General features: G+C 43.3%; 1 protein-coding gene across 1 annotated transcript in view; it reads right to left on the bottom strand.

Annotated features, from left to right (window-relative positions):
* Cntnap2 (contactin associated protein 2) overlaps window positions 1-17,352 on the bottom strand; it is a 2,154,251-nt gene that overhangs the window by 14,563 nt on the left and 2,122,336 nt on the right. Inside the window, exon 23 of the mRNA XM_032907255.1 lies at window positions 12,736-12,975. Within this exon, the coding sequence (XP_032763146.1) occupies window positions 12,736-12,975 (240 nt within the window). The remainder of the gene's footprint in view (window positions 1-12,735; window positions 12,976-17,352) is intronic.

A 17,352-nucleotide genomic window follows, 5' to 3' on the forward strand; every position in this document is an offset into this window, starting at 1 on the left:
CTGGAACACAGCTCGAATGTGTAGGCCAGAGAGGCTCGGAACCAGGGGCTGCAGAGCTGTGTGATTTTAACGAAACTCCTGAAAAGAAGCTGTGTCTACAGAGACTGTTTGATTAGAAGATCAGTACTGTGGGGGAGACTGCAATGTTGCAGGTCCAGAGGCTAATTACCATTTCATGGGCTAGTGGTAGCCCCACAGAATAGCCATTCCTTGCCCAGCTCTGTATTGGAATAGTTTGTGACTAACAGAGATTAAAAATACCTTTTGGACTTTATTTACTTAGCAGACCACTAGTTTCTACCAACCCCCAAACTGAGAATTCATTGGATGGGTTGGTGAGATGGCTAAGTGCTTAAGCGGCTGCTTTTTCAGAGATCTTGAGTTCAATTTCCCAGCAACCACATGGTGACTCACGACCATCTATAAAGGGATCTGATGCCCTCTTTTGGTACATAGGTGTACTTGCAGAAAGAGTGCTCTTACATAAAACAAAAACAAAAACAAACCACAGAACATGGAATTTGGGGTAACCTATCTGTTTTCCTGGGCCATTGTTACTTGAAATGGCTTCCCTGTGTGATGACAGCTGTGGTCTCTGCGCTGATAGTGGGGTGGGGCTTTCCTTAGTGATGTGTTACCTTCCTTTTTGCTGAGGTTGCTCATAACTTCTTTTCCTTCCTGCCACAGGAAGTGATGGAACAAAGAAACCCAAGTCTGGGGAAAGGTGCAAATCCAGGAAGCCCCTTTTCAGCTCCCAGCTGAGGGAGAATTCCCTTTGTGCTGGATGGCTTGTGGGATTGAGTTCCTTGGTAACCGGTATCCTGGTAAAGTGATTTTGCGTCCTATGGAAATCAGGCCCTGGATATCAGTGTGACTGAGGTGTTCTTAGGCCTTGGGACATTACTGCACTTCTTCAGCCCCTGATATGCCTTAGAGGAGAGCAATTGATTTCAGAGTGCTTTGGTTTACAGCTGTCCAACGGGAAGGTGCAAGAGGATCATTGAGGATGCTGTGAAAATTCAGATTCTGATAGGACACTCCTGGCTAGGCCTGGGGGAGCGTTTGTCACAGGCTCCTAGAGTGCTTGCATACATAGTTCCCTTTGAGTTGCCCACCTTTAATTGAGACCCCAGTGGGGGTGGTCCCGACCTCCAGCTATTCCTGTGTATTAATGTGCTTAAGAGGGAACTGAAATAATTCCTTCTGAGAACTTTTCCCTCAAGCCTTGCATTTGTGTCTTTAATGACCTGTGCACTAGAATGCCCTCATGGGACTGTCCCACCATTCCATTTCTTTAGCTCCATTTTTGTTCATTGTTGTGAAAGGGACACTGCTCTAAGAAGATCTCATTGCAAGTTTTCAGCATTTTGAACTTAAGGGACAAAGTCTATCCTAATTCATATAAAAAGCAGCATAAGAAAGCACAGGCAAAGAATTAAGCGTTTACCATAGGTACGTTCTTAGATACCATGTTATTCAGGTTTTCATGGCTGTGACAGCCACATGCAAGACACAAACAAGGTCAAAATTGAGTCAATAATGGATCTTCCCCTTTGATCGATGTTTAGGTGCATGGCAGTCAGTATCTTAGAAATCAGATAAGTCAAGGGGGCTCCTCAGATTTCTGTTTTGTGCGAATTTCTAATAAAATTCAGGAGCCACAGCTGGGATACAGAGATGGCTCTTTTGGAAGTGGCTCGCCATCATGGATTGTCTTTTGTCGTTGTTGTATGTCTTCTGAAAGAGTTGAGTTGATAGCAGAATGCATTTTTAAGTTACTCTTCTGCTCTAACCGTGAGATCTCAACTTATAGAAACTGTCTATAGTTTGAGACATCGAATATAGCCCTCCCTGTGAAAAGACCCTGCCTGTGTTTGTGTTATGATTATTATCTCATGGCCTTTTTTATCCGTAACTTTCCAGGGATAGGAGGGTTGCTGAGAGCTGGTTGCTGCCTGATTTGGATCTACTACAGATGGACTGAGGAGATGGGCAAATCTAAGGTGCCCTTGAAAATTAAGTCTGCACACATATTAAGTCTTTTACGGTAAATGCAGCTGGGTCCTGGGTTTCAAATTACTCTTTAGTTGCATCAGTGTAAGGGAAACCTTGTATGGTTCACTTTATATTTTTTAAAATTTTATGCCAATGTCTTTTCTTCCCAAAAGCTGACTTAAAAATAAACTGAATATAAATGCCCTGTTAAATATAGTTGTTTATTTAAAAAAAACATATTTCTAAAACACCTTTTGAAATTTTTTTCCGACAAATTGTCAATCTCAAAAGAAAGCTAATTGTTTGTGTGTTGATAGGCAGAATGATTAGTGGTCATCAAAGAAGACTGTGGGAAACAAATTAGCCTGGGTTACTAAAGTGTCAGCCTGGTGTTTTCTACAAGCAGATTCCTCTCTGGCTCACCTCATTATAAAGCTAACATGAAAAGCGCTTAGAAGCCTTGCAGTTCTGCCGCAGCAGCTCTTCTTCACGTCAACAAAGTGTGAAGGACATTTAATTAGCTGGAGCAGCCTTGAGGATGATTTAGCTATTAAAAAAGGACAGGAGAGAGGAGAAAGTGGAAAAGAGGAGAAGTGCACTTAATCTACAACTATGCAAATTGTCTCCTGTTCCAGACATCTCTATTCTATTTAAAGAATGACAAAATATGGTAAAACAGTTCCGAGTAAAAGAGTGGAATCCGCTTTGTACTTGAAGTAAACATTTTCAAAAGTGGTTAGCTTTCACAGAGTAAAGGCCGTGGAAGGAGAAAAGTTACCGATGGCCCTACCTTACAGTGCTGCAAGGCACAGCGTGCCTACTGCTGAAATAACAGTGTGAGGGTTTCCAACCACTTGCTGATCCGATTTTAGGCCTAGAAAGAGTTCTTTCTTCTTTCCATATAACGTTCATTCATTCTTTCAGAATTCCATGCATACCAGAGCAGCAAATTCTCTTAGCCAAAGAGCGTCTCTCCAGCTTTTTATCCTTATAATATGTCTACTACGATGGTGGGTGGCTCACTGGTGAAAAGCCCTCTCCCTACAAGCCTGACAACTTAGTTTGAGCCCCAGAATACAAATGGCAGAAAGAGAGAACTCAGATGTCTTAAGTTGTTTTCTGACCTCTACAAGCTTGCATTCACACTCACTCATGTGTGCATGCATACACATACACACACACACGTATACACACACATAAATAATAATACTTTAAACTAATATTGTTCACTCAAGTTACTTTTGGTCTCTGTTCGCATAAAGCAAAATCACGGAAGTAATTTTAAGTTGCAGCTAACATTACTTTTTTTTTTTTTGTATCTTTTCCAGTTTCCTAAGCGCAATTTCCCAAGAAAATGACTGAGAACCATTTTTAGTGCTTTTCAAGGAGCACTTCCAAAACAAGTTATCCCATTATTCATGTTTAACATAACTGCATCCATATTCACATGCATTTTTGTGTTTGATTATATGTAACTGATATAAATTTAAATTGTTTTAAAACATTTTATTGTATGTGCATGGGTGTGTGCTCGCATGTGTGTGGGTGTAAGTCCGAGGATGGTTTTGTGGAGTCAATTCTCTCCTTCTACCTTAAGATGGGTTTGGTGACTTGAATTCAGATCACTAGGTTACATGACAAGCATCTGTGTCATCTCACAGGATTTCAATTCTTTCAAGAGCCTTTTATGGTTGTCCTTAGGCAAAACACAAACATCAGAATCAAGAATCAAGACTCTTCTGAGTCTTTGTACATTTCTGAATAGTCATGTAGTGTATGCAGACTCACTCAAAGACCTCAAAACAGGGAAGAATGATAGGGGCTTCATTACTGGATATATGGATATATATAATAGATATATATCATATGGGTATATAATGGAATCATTATTGGTGACTGCACAGAAGAAAGTATGTGTGATGGACTCAAAACTTCATCTGGATAATGTTTTGTTTTGTTTTCCTGCTTTACTGACCATAGGCAAGGACAGAAGTCCCCAATCTGTCAGCAGAGGTAGAATGAGCATTTCTAAGTGGCGGCTTCTATTCCCCTGGGAGGACCCCATACTTGTGAATTCCCAGAGTGGTGCTCCAGCTCCAAGACATGAGAATGAATGTCAGCGATACTTGAACAATCAGCATGTAGGGTTGGGATGTGGTTTAGCTCTAGTGCTCCTGCCCATGCAGGACCCGAGTTCAGTTTTCTTTCCCACACTAACAAAGCATTGGTGGTATACACCTGTAATCCCAGAATGTGGAGGGTGGAGGCTGAGGGAGCTTCAGATCAAGTTCAAGGTCATCCTTGGCTACATAGCATGTTTGAGGTCAGCCTGGGCCACCTGGCACTATTTCTAAGGAAAAAAGTGCAGCACAGTCACATGTGGTCTCAGCTACTTAGAATGCTCATTTGAGACTAAAAGTTTAACACAACTGGGACAACGCGGTAATATCCTGTCTCAAAAGTGAAAGGAGACAAAACAAAACAAAAATAAAAATAACAAAAGCTACAATAAGAAAATATGATGAGAACAAAGATTATTGGAGATAGAAGAGCCCTGAGCACAATCTCCATTTTTACCGGCCCCTGATAGCATTTCTGAAGTACAGGAGGTAAAATGTATGTTGTGCCTTGCTGGAATCCCTGGTTTTGCCACCAACAGAGAGGTTGCCATGGCAACGGGTACCTCAGGGTTGCCCTCTACTTAGCCAGCTCCATGTGATAGAGCTAATGGCTGAAATGCCTGTCAGGTGCAGACTTGGGGAAAATGGGAAAGGCTCTAAGTGCTTTGCCCTGTGGGGTGGAGGCTGGAGGATGGGTGATCTGGAAGAACAGGATAGAATCCTACCCTGAATGGCTTTAAAAAATCTATTATAGGGAAAGAAAAGAAAGAAATGAGAGAGGAAATTCGTTTTGTACGGTGTTCAGTGCAACTAGAAGAACCCAGAGTTTGTTCCTGCTTCATGAAGTATCAGGTCTTGTAACAGGTTGGAGAGTGGAGAAGTAACTCAACTATATAGGGTAGTTTAGAATGTAATGAAGGACAGGTGTCACTCACTGCTGCTGGAGCAATGGGCCAGTCACTGAGGAAAAATAATGCTGGTTTCTTATCAGTCTCCTCCCATAAAAGTAAGCTTATAGTGGAGCAAATATGTAGATATTACCATCAACACAAAATCACTATAAGAAATACAAATTCATAATTCTCATTCATAAAGCATGTTCCAAATAGAGGAGGCTGCAAAGCCTAAAGCTTTATCATGCAAACATTAGAGACGTCTACATAGGAGAAAACCCATACATCAAAAAATAGAGATTGAACTTGGAAAACATTTATATATATATTTAAATACGGATTATCTTGTGATAGGTTTTCTTTTAATTTGAGTGATTTAGAATCACCTGGGAGATTGAGACATAACTCCAGTGTGTCCGCAAGGCTATAATTAACTGCATACATTAACTGAAGACCTACCCAGAACATGAGTGTACTCATCATCTGGGGTGGTGCCGTGGATGGAGGAAAAGGGGAAAGGAGACAGCCTAAAACTGCCAGCTTTCTCCTCTCTCTGCATCCCACTTCCTCAAGCACTCGACCCTGCTTGGCCCTCTCTACCGTGGACTGGATCCTCTTACAACAGCAAACAAAATATCTGCTTATTCCCTTCTGATGTTTCTGGAAGGGATTTTGCTTACAGCAGTATGAAAGAAACTAATATTACTTAATGTTTGAATAATACTTACAAGCCAATTCATAAGTGACCAACAATCCAATAAAAATGTAATAATTCTTTGAGCAAAATATAGTAAGCAGGGAGTTTACAGAAAAATAAATACAAATGGTACATATACATTCACCAAGAAACATAACTTAACATAAAAGAAACCCACAAGTAATGGAGATGTAAATTAAGACGATAGTAAAATTTCATTATCCAATAAAACATAGCAAAACTTAAAAGGATGTTATGAGGCACTAGTTTGATTGGGTTTGTGGAAAAAAAGCATACTGTCAGTTGGAATATGTCATAAGGAAATTTATAGTAAAGTATAAGTATATCCTCAGTTGGAAAATCATGGAAAAAGTTATGTACTCTGAAAATATCGTAGGAACAAAAGTGTAACGAATGCTATCATTTGCTGTAGAAATCTGTACTATTGCATGTGCAGTAAAAGCAGGATTTGGAACATTTGCAGGAAAATGCACATTAGCTAATGGGCGTGCATTTTTCTTCACACTTGCATATGAGTGGGTGCTGTGCTGGTTGCTAAAGAGGAAGAATGACAAAAATAAGATAACACAGGGATTAAGTGTATGAAATTAGTGCATTAATCATGAGATCTTAGCCCAACCATGAGAAAAGAAATGAAGGTGTAATTATCAGAGTTGGAGCGATGACTTTTAAGTGCTTGCAGGTGGTAAAGAAAGAAAAACACCAGCTTGTATTTAGGAAGGAAGCTGAATAGATGTGTGAAGTTTTAAAATGTTCATTATATTCATAACTCATTTGCATATGAAGATAGAAAATATTTTATCTTTAGATGGTAGAAAAGAAATTTGGAATAGGGACAAGAAACCAACTCATTAAAAACCATAGCATTAGGGCTGGGGAGATGGCCCAGTGTGAGGGCTAGAGCTCAGATCTTCCACAACCAGGTCATTGTAGACTTGGAGGCCACGTGCAATCCCAGCACCGAGAAGGTCGAGACAGCATTCCTGGGGCAAGCCCGCTAATTAGGCTTGCTGGAAGCAGGAAGCTCCCCCTTCTCTAATAGAATCCTCAATAAATAAAGTGGAGAGGGACTGAAGAATACACCCAAGGTCAACTCTCAGCCTCTACATGTGTGTGCACACATGTGTATTCACACCTGAACACACACACACACACACACACACACGCACGCACGCACGCATGCATGCACGCATTTAAGTATACTGTGCACAAATACATACACACAAAGAAAAGAAAAAATCACAGCCACAGAGGCAGAAATACACTCAGAAATACATCATTTTCAGTGGTAAATGGGCTGATGCAGTGGCCAGAAACCATGCTTCCCAGTTCCCAGAGAGACTATTCTGGAAAGTAAGGGAACGAGGAGTTGTTACAATGAACAAATACAAGGGTAATATTATGTGGGAGCTGAGCTATGCTCCTGAGAGGACTAGGTTTCCATTGGAGAGTTAGAGTGCTCAGCCCTGGGTTCCTGATACCCTGTCCATGCATTGCATGGGAGGAGAATTGCATGTGACTGTCCTTCTCTCTGCACGTGATTACTTATTTCTGATTTCTCACCTGCTGCGCTAAGGAGGGCCTGTGAGAATTTCTGATAAGGACAACTAAGTATCAGATTCAGGTCTATTTAAGGTCTAGGGGCCAGACAGCTCGGTCACAGTGGCTACTGTGAATGCAGCTGGCAGCACCTCAGAAAGGCAGGTTTTCTGAGGCTGAGGTATTGCATACTGTGGAAATCGTGCCAAGAGTATCTGCTGTGTGCACTCAAGTTCTGTGAGAATGTAAAAAGCCCATCATCCTTCTACCCAGAAGACCTGTAGGGGACAAAGCTTTGCACCTGTCTGTTGTAACGATCTTTTGAAAGAAATGCCTTTGGTCCCACTGACTGTGTGTCAAATATCATGAATGAGACCAAACTCCCAAAGGCTCCACGGGAATGCACCCAAGCCGCTTGGCACGCCGTTCAGAGTGGCCCCTTAGCACAGGAATGGGTGGTAGCTGACTTTTGGACTCAGGCTTTCCGCTGTTTGTTTTGCTTTTGTGTTTTGCAGACTGTGTGAGACCATCTGTAGCCGTCTCTTGCTGGCATGTCTTTCTCATTCCAAGGAAGTAAGATTCTCAATGTGACAGAGAAAAATACCAGAGCCAGCAATTCTGAGCGATAAGTCACAGTAACTGTACTGTGACCCTTAAAATCGCCAGACTGGGGCTGTTTTCTTCTACCTGATAACAACTGTTCTCAAACAGTCCCAGGAGCTCTACTACAGTGGCTTCCTCATTGCTGTGGCAAAGACCTGACAAAATCAACTTGAGGAGGGATGGGGCAGTGCAATGTGAGGGAGGGTCACGTTGTGTCTGCATCCAGGAAGTAGCTGAGAGCTTGTGCTCAGTGTTGTTCCATTAGTTCAGGACCCCAGTCCATGGGATGGTACCACTCACACTCATGGTGGTCTGCACTCCTCCATTCCTCTCTCTGGAAATGCCCTCAGACAAACCCAGAGGTGCGTCTCCTAGGTGATTCTAAATCTACTCAAACTGACAAAGAAGATTAGCTATTTTATTACTTTTACTTTCTGGGGCTGGAGATCGAACCCAGACGTCATGTATGCTAGGCATGGGTTCTACCACTGACACAGAACCCCGGCCCTGTCTTGTTTCTTTCGGTAGCCTACTTTCAAGTGCTCTTCAAGGAGCCCCTCCTGTTTGACGAGTGATTCTCAGCCCTACTACATAGTCACTTGAGGTTTTAGTGACAGACTCTAGTACTCAGTCCTCATTTGCTTTAATTATTCAGGGGGCAGAATCTCCATTGAGACTCCTGTAATACTGAAGTCAACAGCAGACTAACACTCTTAGACTCACCTAGGAATGCTGGCTGAAGTGGAGGGGCTGCCTTTCTGGTAGGACTCCTGCTCTCTAGCAAGCTTCCAGGTGACCTGAGGCTGAAGCTATCAAGTGAAACCTGTCAAGCTTCAAAGCCTCTCCATGAAACAAATTAGTCCTAGCTGTCCCAGTCCAGGGCTGGCCAGTATTCTCCTTTATTCTCTCTCTGTCTCAAAGCCAGTTCTACACTCACATGATTCACAGAAGGAGAGATTATGTCTGTGTACGTGCTATTGTTCTCTTTCTGAATATCTCACAGCAAGGGTTCTCCCTCTATTCAAGCATGGGGGATTATCTAGACCATTCAAAACCCTTGACTCAGAATGATGAATGCAGGCTTAGGGGTGCAGTTGCTGGTGTGAGGATTCATTTGGAGTCAGAGTTAGTAGCAAATTTATCACTTGCCCGTGTGTGTGTGTGTGTGTGTGTGTGTGTGTGTGTGTGTGTGTGTGTGTCTGTGTGTGTTCAGAGGTTGACATCAGATATCTTCCTTAGTTACTCTCCACCTTATTTTTGAGACTGGGTATATCGCTGAGTCTGGAGCTCCCTGGTTCTGCTAAGTTAGGCCAGGGAGCCCCAGAGAGCATCCTGATTTCATCTCCTCACATCTGAGATTAGAGATGCATGCCACCATATTGGTCTAGGGTTTTTGTTGTTGTTTGTTTATTTTTTGTGGATGTTGAGGATCCAACTTAGGTCTTCATGCTTGTACAGCAAACATTTTATTGAATGAGCCATCATTTAAGTTCTACAAATTATTTTTAAATGAAGATATTTAGAGTACAGTAGATGCAGAAAGAAATCTAATTACAGCTTCTCTTTCTGAGAAAAGATAGAGAATTCTGGAAGGCAAGGCAGATATCCCTCCCTCTTTGGCATATCTTTTTTTTCTAGGAAGATGGATAGTAAAGTAACCTATCAGAACTCCCTCCCCAGTTTCTTTTTCCAAGAAGGTATTATGTTCATGAGAGAGAGAGAGAGAGAGAGAGAGAGAGAGAGAGAGAGAGAGAGAGAGAGAGAGAGAGAGAGAGACCAGAGAGAGAGACAGAGAGAGACAGAGAGAGAGAGAGAGAGAGAGAGAGAGAGAGAGAGAGACACAGAGAGAGACAGAGAGAGAGACAGAGAGAGAGACAGAGAGAGAGAGAGAGATCCCTCATGCCTGCATGACAAACATCAGCATAAACATTCTCATATCTATTCTAGAAATCCCATCACATAGGCCACTGTACCTTGTTATTTTATCTCCCTTTGTACCTTGTCTAGGTTTTGACCATTTGTTAAGTTATATCTTTTGAAAGCTCCTATATACAAACAAAATACAAACCAACAACTTTTTTTTTTCTTTTTTGCGATTCTCCTGCTGCTCTGTCTTTTGTCATCTCAATTCCCAGAGCTTTGACTTCAAGAGGCCGAGGAGATGCTTTTCCTCCTGGTAGTCTCAGTGGAGGCTGCTATGAAGGAACCTCCCAGCCTGACTTCTCTTTGTCCCTCCTTCCCTTCTACCCTGTGCCCTCTCATGCTTTCGCTCAACTAAAAGAATCAAGATGGAATCATGTCACCTAAATAAGCCTTGTGACTCATCATATGAAGGCTGGATTCTACTCTTCCTTTTAGTAGTTCACAGGACTGACAGTTAAACATCAAAAGGTATTTCCCCATTGTAGAAATGTTTCGTGATTGGATTTAAATCCCAAATGGCTGGCTTCTTCTTTACCTCCTCCTCCCTCTCCTCCCTCCCTCCCTCCCTCCCTCTCCCTCCCCTCCCTCCCTCCCCTCCCTCCCCCTCCCCTCCCCCCCCCTCCTCCCCCCCCCTTCCCCCCCTCCCCCTCCCTCCTCTCCCTCCCCTCCCCTCCCTCTCCTCTTCCTTACTTCTTTCCTTTCTGACAGGGTCCTGCCATATAACTCAGGCTGACCCTGAACTTGGAATCCCCTTGCCTAAGTGCTACAATTACAGGTTTGTGCCTACTTGGAATGCAGAATTTTAATTTGAGTGTTGAATACTAACAGAAATGTTTTCTAAACTGTATGCATTTGCATGAATCAACCAGAAGAAGGAAGCTGTCATGAATAAAGCATTTTTTTTAAACCCATAAACTAAAATGGTTTGGTTTCTGCGAGTACATTTCACAGACCTTAAAAGCAAACAATTGGCTAATTAAGCCATAATGAATATGAGCTTATTTTGGCCCAAGGAAGCATTTAGATATTTTTTGAATCCAGTTTCTTGGCAGTGGACTGAGAACACACATGCTCACAGCCTCCTGTGGTCTCTGCTTGCAGTATATAGACCTGCAGTATAGACCTGCAGCACCCCGGAGCCCCTACATTCAAAGGCAGCTCACCAGCTGTTCACCCTCGAGTGTGCAGGAACTCATCTAAGGACTCTCTCCCCCTCTGTGGCCCTGACACGTGTCATTTCTCCTCTCACATTTCCCCTCTTCCCTTTTGTCCTGTATCAGGAATGCTTCCTTTGTTCAAGCCAGCCCAAGAGGAAAGCCCAGCCTGCTGAGTGCCCTTCAGGACACTCATGAAAGGGAGTTGCTGTGAGTGCCTTTGGCACTCGGTGTTCTCGTCATGTCATGTTATTGGAATCCATAAGTGAGGAACAAAGACGGCTGCTTAGTCTGTCAATCTGCTATTCCAATAATAGAACCACTCTGGATTCTTCCTAAACCTCACAAATCTTCCAGGGGCAGTCCTAGGAAGACTCACATGGTGATGACGGCCCTGAAGCCAAGCTGGTGCAGGACTGCAACGTGGTTAAAGCAATGAAGGATGTTCTGTTAATGATGAGCTGTCCCAAATTAGAGTCTGCGTGTGGGGGACGTGGTGGTAGAGGATTTGGAAGCTTTCAGTGGCTAGCTCAGGCTATAGCAAACTGTGTAACACAATAACCATGGTTATTAATATTATTACAGCTATAATATTTAGAAACTTGCCATGAATCTGATTGTGCCCAGTTATGATATTTTTATATACTTTTTAAAAAAAATTTATGTGTATGAGTGTTTGTTGTAGGTGCATATGTGTACCACATACATGCAGAGTCCAGAAGTGGGTTTCAGATCCCCTGGAATGGGACTTATAGATGGTTCTGAGTCACCACTGGGTGCTGGGAAGTGACCACCACTTCTCTTAAGAACAGCGAGTGCTCTTAACCACTGAGCAGTCTCCAGCTCCTGCGCTGTACATCGTCTCGCATGGAAATCTGTGCAGCAGGCCTTCGTGTGCCTATTTTAGGAGGAAGCTTATGGCTTCTGCTTGAGCTTACTCTGCTGGTAAGAAGCAATGAAGGTGTTGGAATTTGGGCTTCCCTTCCATGCTGTTGTGTCTTGTGAACTCTTACTGCCTTAAGGGTCACTGACAACCCCAGTTGGTTGGGGTTCCTTGGAAATCCATTGAGAACTGGATTTGCAAGTCACTGAGATTTCCACGACACATCCTCACCTCACAGGTGAAAAGGCAATTGGTTTAGGTAGATTATCTGAGATGCCCACAGTCAGCCCAGGTAGAGAACTGTGGTTTAACAGCCTTCCATTAGAGACATTGAGGTTTTTGGTCAATTTATTTAACTACCAATAGTACTTTCATTTGCGCTCAGAGCTTTCAAATTGCATGTCTCACCACCTACAGAAATGTGGCCATACCCACGAGACTGTCTGTTTAGATGAGATGGGGAGCCTTTTGGATGGTGTGTCGATCGATAGACAGAGCTTTCTAAGTTTAAATGTAGCTCTTACAGACTTAGAGATCTGTGGTCCTTGTGGGAGGTGACTTGTACTGTTTTGGAGGGAAAGTAGGCAAAAAGGAGGAAGAGATTTGGCCAAGTCATCTATAGCAGACAGAAGTTTGAGTGTCTCGTAACCTACACAAAGGGTCCTCATCCTTGAACCTTTAACCCCTGCCTTCTTTGTTTCTGATTTTGAGTAGAAATAACTTTTCTGCCCTTCACAGGCACCAAGCATTACGCCGAGAACTCATGGTTCAAACCTTCCTTCTTGCTGTGTCTCCCACTCCTCCATCAACAGTATCAGCAAGGTTCTGTGATCAACCCATTCTATAGCTGAGGAAAGCGACGTTAAAAGGAAGGAAGCAGTCAGCCTGAGATAGCTCCGGACTTTACCTGAATCCAAGTGGTCTAGGTGCCAAGGGTCAGTGGCCGAAGACATAGGGGAGAGCGTCAGTGGGGAGGCCCCGCAGTTGGACTCCACCAGCTCACCCTGGATGTGCACGTGGGCCGAGGCGTTTGTCTGTCTCAAGGCTGCCTTGAGAGGGGCGATGTGGTTGAACTGGACTCTGGACAGGCAGCCTGTGAAGCCAGGAGTGTTGTATTTGTGAATTTCTTGGTCGATTTTCCCCGTTTCTAGAAAGAAAAGAAAGATAAAGTGAGAATGTAAGCCCATTCGCTGTGTTCTGTCGAAAGACAGACCCGTCCTGAAGTGTTTGGGTCCCAAGCTCTTCGTTAGGTTTCGGCTTTGGTTGTCATGCTTTTGGAGATGAAATTGTCACAGCATCCTGTGCCTCCAGGCTGCGGACTTTAATGGAATGTGGTTTGCTAGATAACATGGGAGGGTGAGTAGAAGACTACATTTAAGAAAATGAAACAATAGCAACGAAACCGACTCACAATTCTCTCGCAGCCACAAGAGTTACCATGGAAGCTAACTGCACATGCAGGATCCGAGTTGTTTTTCTTCTTGTTTTTCCTGATCTCTGACTACTTAAGACATATTACATAAAGACCTCTGCTTAGTAAACTCCTATTCTCTTTTAGATTTATTTTCTCCTTAGGGAGTCTTTATCTTAAAAGGAACGAAAGAAGGGAGAAAAGAAAAGAGACCTTCCATAGCTGAGAGTTTGCATGTCCTTTTTTTTTTTTTTTTTTTTGAGCAATATGCTTGGAATCCCAAGGCTTATGGAATCAGTGTTAGTATCTGATGGAGGGTTTGAAAGCCAAGAAATCAGTCGAGTCACAATATTTAGGTACATTTATGAATCACCACCTTCCCCCACTTTGTCTGGTCACCGTCTTCCCATCAATGCTCAGCTCCAGTGTGAGCCTGGTTTCCGGCAATTCTAATGCACCTGTGTGTTGAAACTGTGCACTGTTTTATCATTCAAGGCACACCGTGTCTTTCTGGCTTTCTATCTCTGCTGTTTAGAACCCAACGGACTAATGTTGATGGAATCCCTAAGTGCTTAGGACCTTCTGACCCCGCATCTCAAACTGGAAAAGATTTTTGATCTGAAAAATCAAAACACTATATTTATTTGGTAACAGCATCAAAGAGCTTGGTGAACCAGAGAAACCAGTTTAGCTGGGGACGGCAGCAGCAAAAGGAAAGAACTCCAGGCTGACTGCGTTGCGTTCAGGGAAACTTGGGAATCTGCTGGGGCTAGAGCTCGAGGCCCTTGAAGCCCACATTTGAGTGTTTTCATTTCAGGAGAAAAACTTCAGAGGGGAACGCATTAAAAAGATAAGTCCAGAGGCAGTATAGCAACTGCTCTGGGCAGGTGCAGGCATGGCCACCCCATCCTCAGACCCCTGAAAGCCCTCTGGCTACAGATTCTTCTTTTTGCCACACAGCTGAGATCAGGTCAGGCGCTTCTGTTTTCCCTTCAGACAGGCCAGAGCTGATGTTACCTGCAGGGATTTGGTTTTGTTTCTTCTGTAGAGATCTGAGTAGGGAGTGGGGAACTTTTTGCTTTTAAATTTTAGTTCAGGCTGGTCTGAAACTTGCAGGGTAGTTAGTCTAAGTTACTCCAGAATTTGCTGCTTCAGCCTCCCAAAGAGTGGGGTTAAAATAGGGAGTCATCACACCTGGCTTAGTGGATGGGGAGCTCCTGAGTTTCAGTTCCCTTTCACATGATCATTGACATAGTTTTTTTAAACCTAGGGAGATGGGCTTCCCTACCATACAGCCCAAAGGGAACCATTTCAAACCTCCCTATCAGAGGGTTCTCCATTTGACAATAGCAGAAGCCTACTTCTGGGCTTCCTCCACTCACTAGGGTGTGGTGTCCCTGCCCTGGTGCTATGTCTTTAAGAAGGTTCAATGGAGCACTGGAGGGAATGTCAGTCATATGGGCAGGTTTGGGGCCGATGGTGGAAGCAGGTAGTGGGAGATGCTCTCCGTGCAGGTTTCCTTCTCTCTGGACTCTTTCACTCATTTCTTCAACTGTTTTCTTTTTTTGGGAATTAGAGAAATTTCCAAAGTTCGATTGTTGTCTTCCCTGAAAGGTGATAGAAAGATTTTAAAGTCCACGAGTTTTAAGTCTTGTTGCCATGGCTCTTTCCTCAAGACTCCTCTTAGCAAGGAGCAGTTCTGAGTAGACACTCTAGGCCCTTTTGGACTGGATGGTGCCACTCTTAGTAACTCTGCTTTGCTTTGCTGATGTCTCCTTCATCCGCATCTTTATTCTTCATTGACATTAGATAAACAACTGGAGAGACACTGTCTCAGATTGGCATTTGGTGAGTGCTGATGGTCCGAACAGCCTAGTCCCTGGGTCAAGCCCATCTGGACCAAGAGATGCTTCTTAAAGAGCTCTATCACTACTGTGTTCCAAAGTTAGACCATGGCTGGGGTTCTGTGCTGAGCTGTTCTAATACAGTTTCTTACCAAATCTTCTTGAAATTCTGCTAGTTTGTATGTAGAATGTACTCTAAAGGCCTAAGAATTGAAAAGCTTGGTCCCTAGCCTGTAGTAGTATTGTGAGAAGGGACCTTTAGGAGGAAGTTAGGTCACTGGGGGACGGGAGGGTTTGTCCTTGAAGAGATACTGGATGCTATCACCTCCCGCATCCCCTTTTTGGCCACCACAAGATGAAAGGCTTCCTCTAGCATGTGACTCATCATGATTGGCTGTGTTACTTCAGATCCATAGTGACAGGATCAAGCGACAATATACTGAAACCTCTGCCACTATGAGGTAAAAACCTTTCTTCCTTATACATTGTTACCCCATGTATTTGTTAGAGTTACAGAAAGCTGACTTACATTGTATTACTTATATTGTATTAGTAACGATAAACTACTTTTCTTGTTGCAGTGATCAACAAGGGACTTGGCAAGAGGTAACTTAAGAAGGGATTATTTGGGCTCACAGTTTGAGGGGTTACAGCCCGTCATGATGGGGAAAACACAGTGGCAGAAATGAGAGCATTGGTTACATTCTGCCTCTGGTTAGTAAACAGATGTCAGACATAAACGGGGGCTAATCTAAGAAACTTCAAGGTCTTTCTTCTGCTATGCCCAGGTTCAAAACCCTCTCCCATCTGGGGACTATGTGTTCAAACACATGAACATATGGAAACCATATCTTATTTAGACACAGACCATTTGGGTTGGAAAGGATCAATGCCACTTTACAGATGAGTAAACTGAGGCTCATTTCAATTTCAGGTTGAAGCCTTTGCCAATGAATACATGTTTATGTTTCCCACAAAAATATGGAAGTCAAATGATTTGCATTTGACTTCTCTGGAAAGAATGTTATTTTGATTTATTGTTTGTGTAGATTATTTGGCAGCTCTGGTCAGAGACTCCATAGAAATGGCATGGTGAGGCTTATAAAAACCTCTGATGGCTTCGTGAACTGCTTTAAAAGCTTCATCAATACTCAAGCCAATAATGCAATTTTCAAGAATGAGGTGAGCTAATATCAGAGCTTGTGGCTGTGGCATCCCAGATGGTTCTAGAAAGTTTTGAGTTTTGAAGTGTGTGTGTGTGTGTGTGTGTGTGTGTGTGTGTGTGTGTGTGTGTGTGTGTGTGTGTGTGATCTAGGCAAGCTCCCCAAACTAAGCTACATCCCCAGCCTTAGTTGTTTTTGTTTGGTTTTTGAGATCATCTCATTATGTAGCCAAGGCTGGCCCTAAACTCCCTTCCTCCTTGTGATGGTTTGTATATGCTTGGCCCAGGGAGTGGCACTATTAGAATATGTGGCCTTGTTGGAATAAGTGTGTCACTGTGGGCTTGGGCATAAGACTTTCACCCTAGCTGACTAGAAGTATTTGTTGTTGTAAAAATATAAAAATAAAAAAAGTAGTAGTTGTCTTTTACCCTGCTAGGTCTGGCACCGCGGTGCCCCAAGATATCTGCTAGATATCTTGGTGGAAACACATCCCAGCCGCACACTTTCCTACACTCAAACCCTCACATAAAAGAACACACAACATAATAATCTTAAATTCAATTGATAAGATATAATTGCCCACTTAAACATACAAAGCCCGGTACCATCCATCCCTTAGGAACATTAATAACAACCTGTAAATACACAGAGCAGAATCTTAACATCACCTGCCATGGCTTCTCACCCTCTCCTCTGTCCTGTCTCTACCTTTCTGTCCTAGTCTCCTCCTCTTCCTTCAATCTTCTCTCCCGCCCATCCTTCCTTCTCATCCAATGACAGGTCTTCTTCTATCTTGTGCCTGCCTCACCTGTGACATCCTCCTACAAGTATTCTCCTAGCAGTCTTCAGATGAAGATGTAGAACTCTCAGCTCCTCCTGCACCATGCCTGCCTGGATGTTGCCATGCTCCTGCCTTAATGATGGTGTAAGCCAGCCCCAATTAAATGTTGTCCTTGGTCATGGTGCCTGTCCACAGCAGTAAAACCCTAACTAAGACACTCCTCTCCCAGCCAAGTGCTGGGAATATAGATGTGCCCCACCGTGCCCCACAAGATTCCATATTTCTCAAGTATATTAGATAGTACAGCATATCTGTCACACTAAAA

Source organism: Rattus rattus, chromosome 6 (genome assembly GCF_011064425.1).
Source record: "Rattus rattus isolate New Zealand chromosome 6, Rrattus_CSIRO_v1, whole genome shotgun sequence".
Taxonomy (NCBI): Eukaryota; Metazoa; Chordata; class Mammalia; order Rodentia; family Muridae; genus Rattus; species Rattus rattus.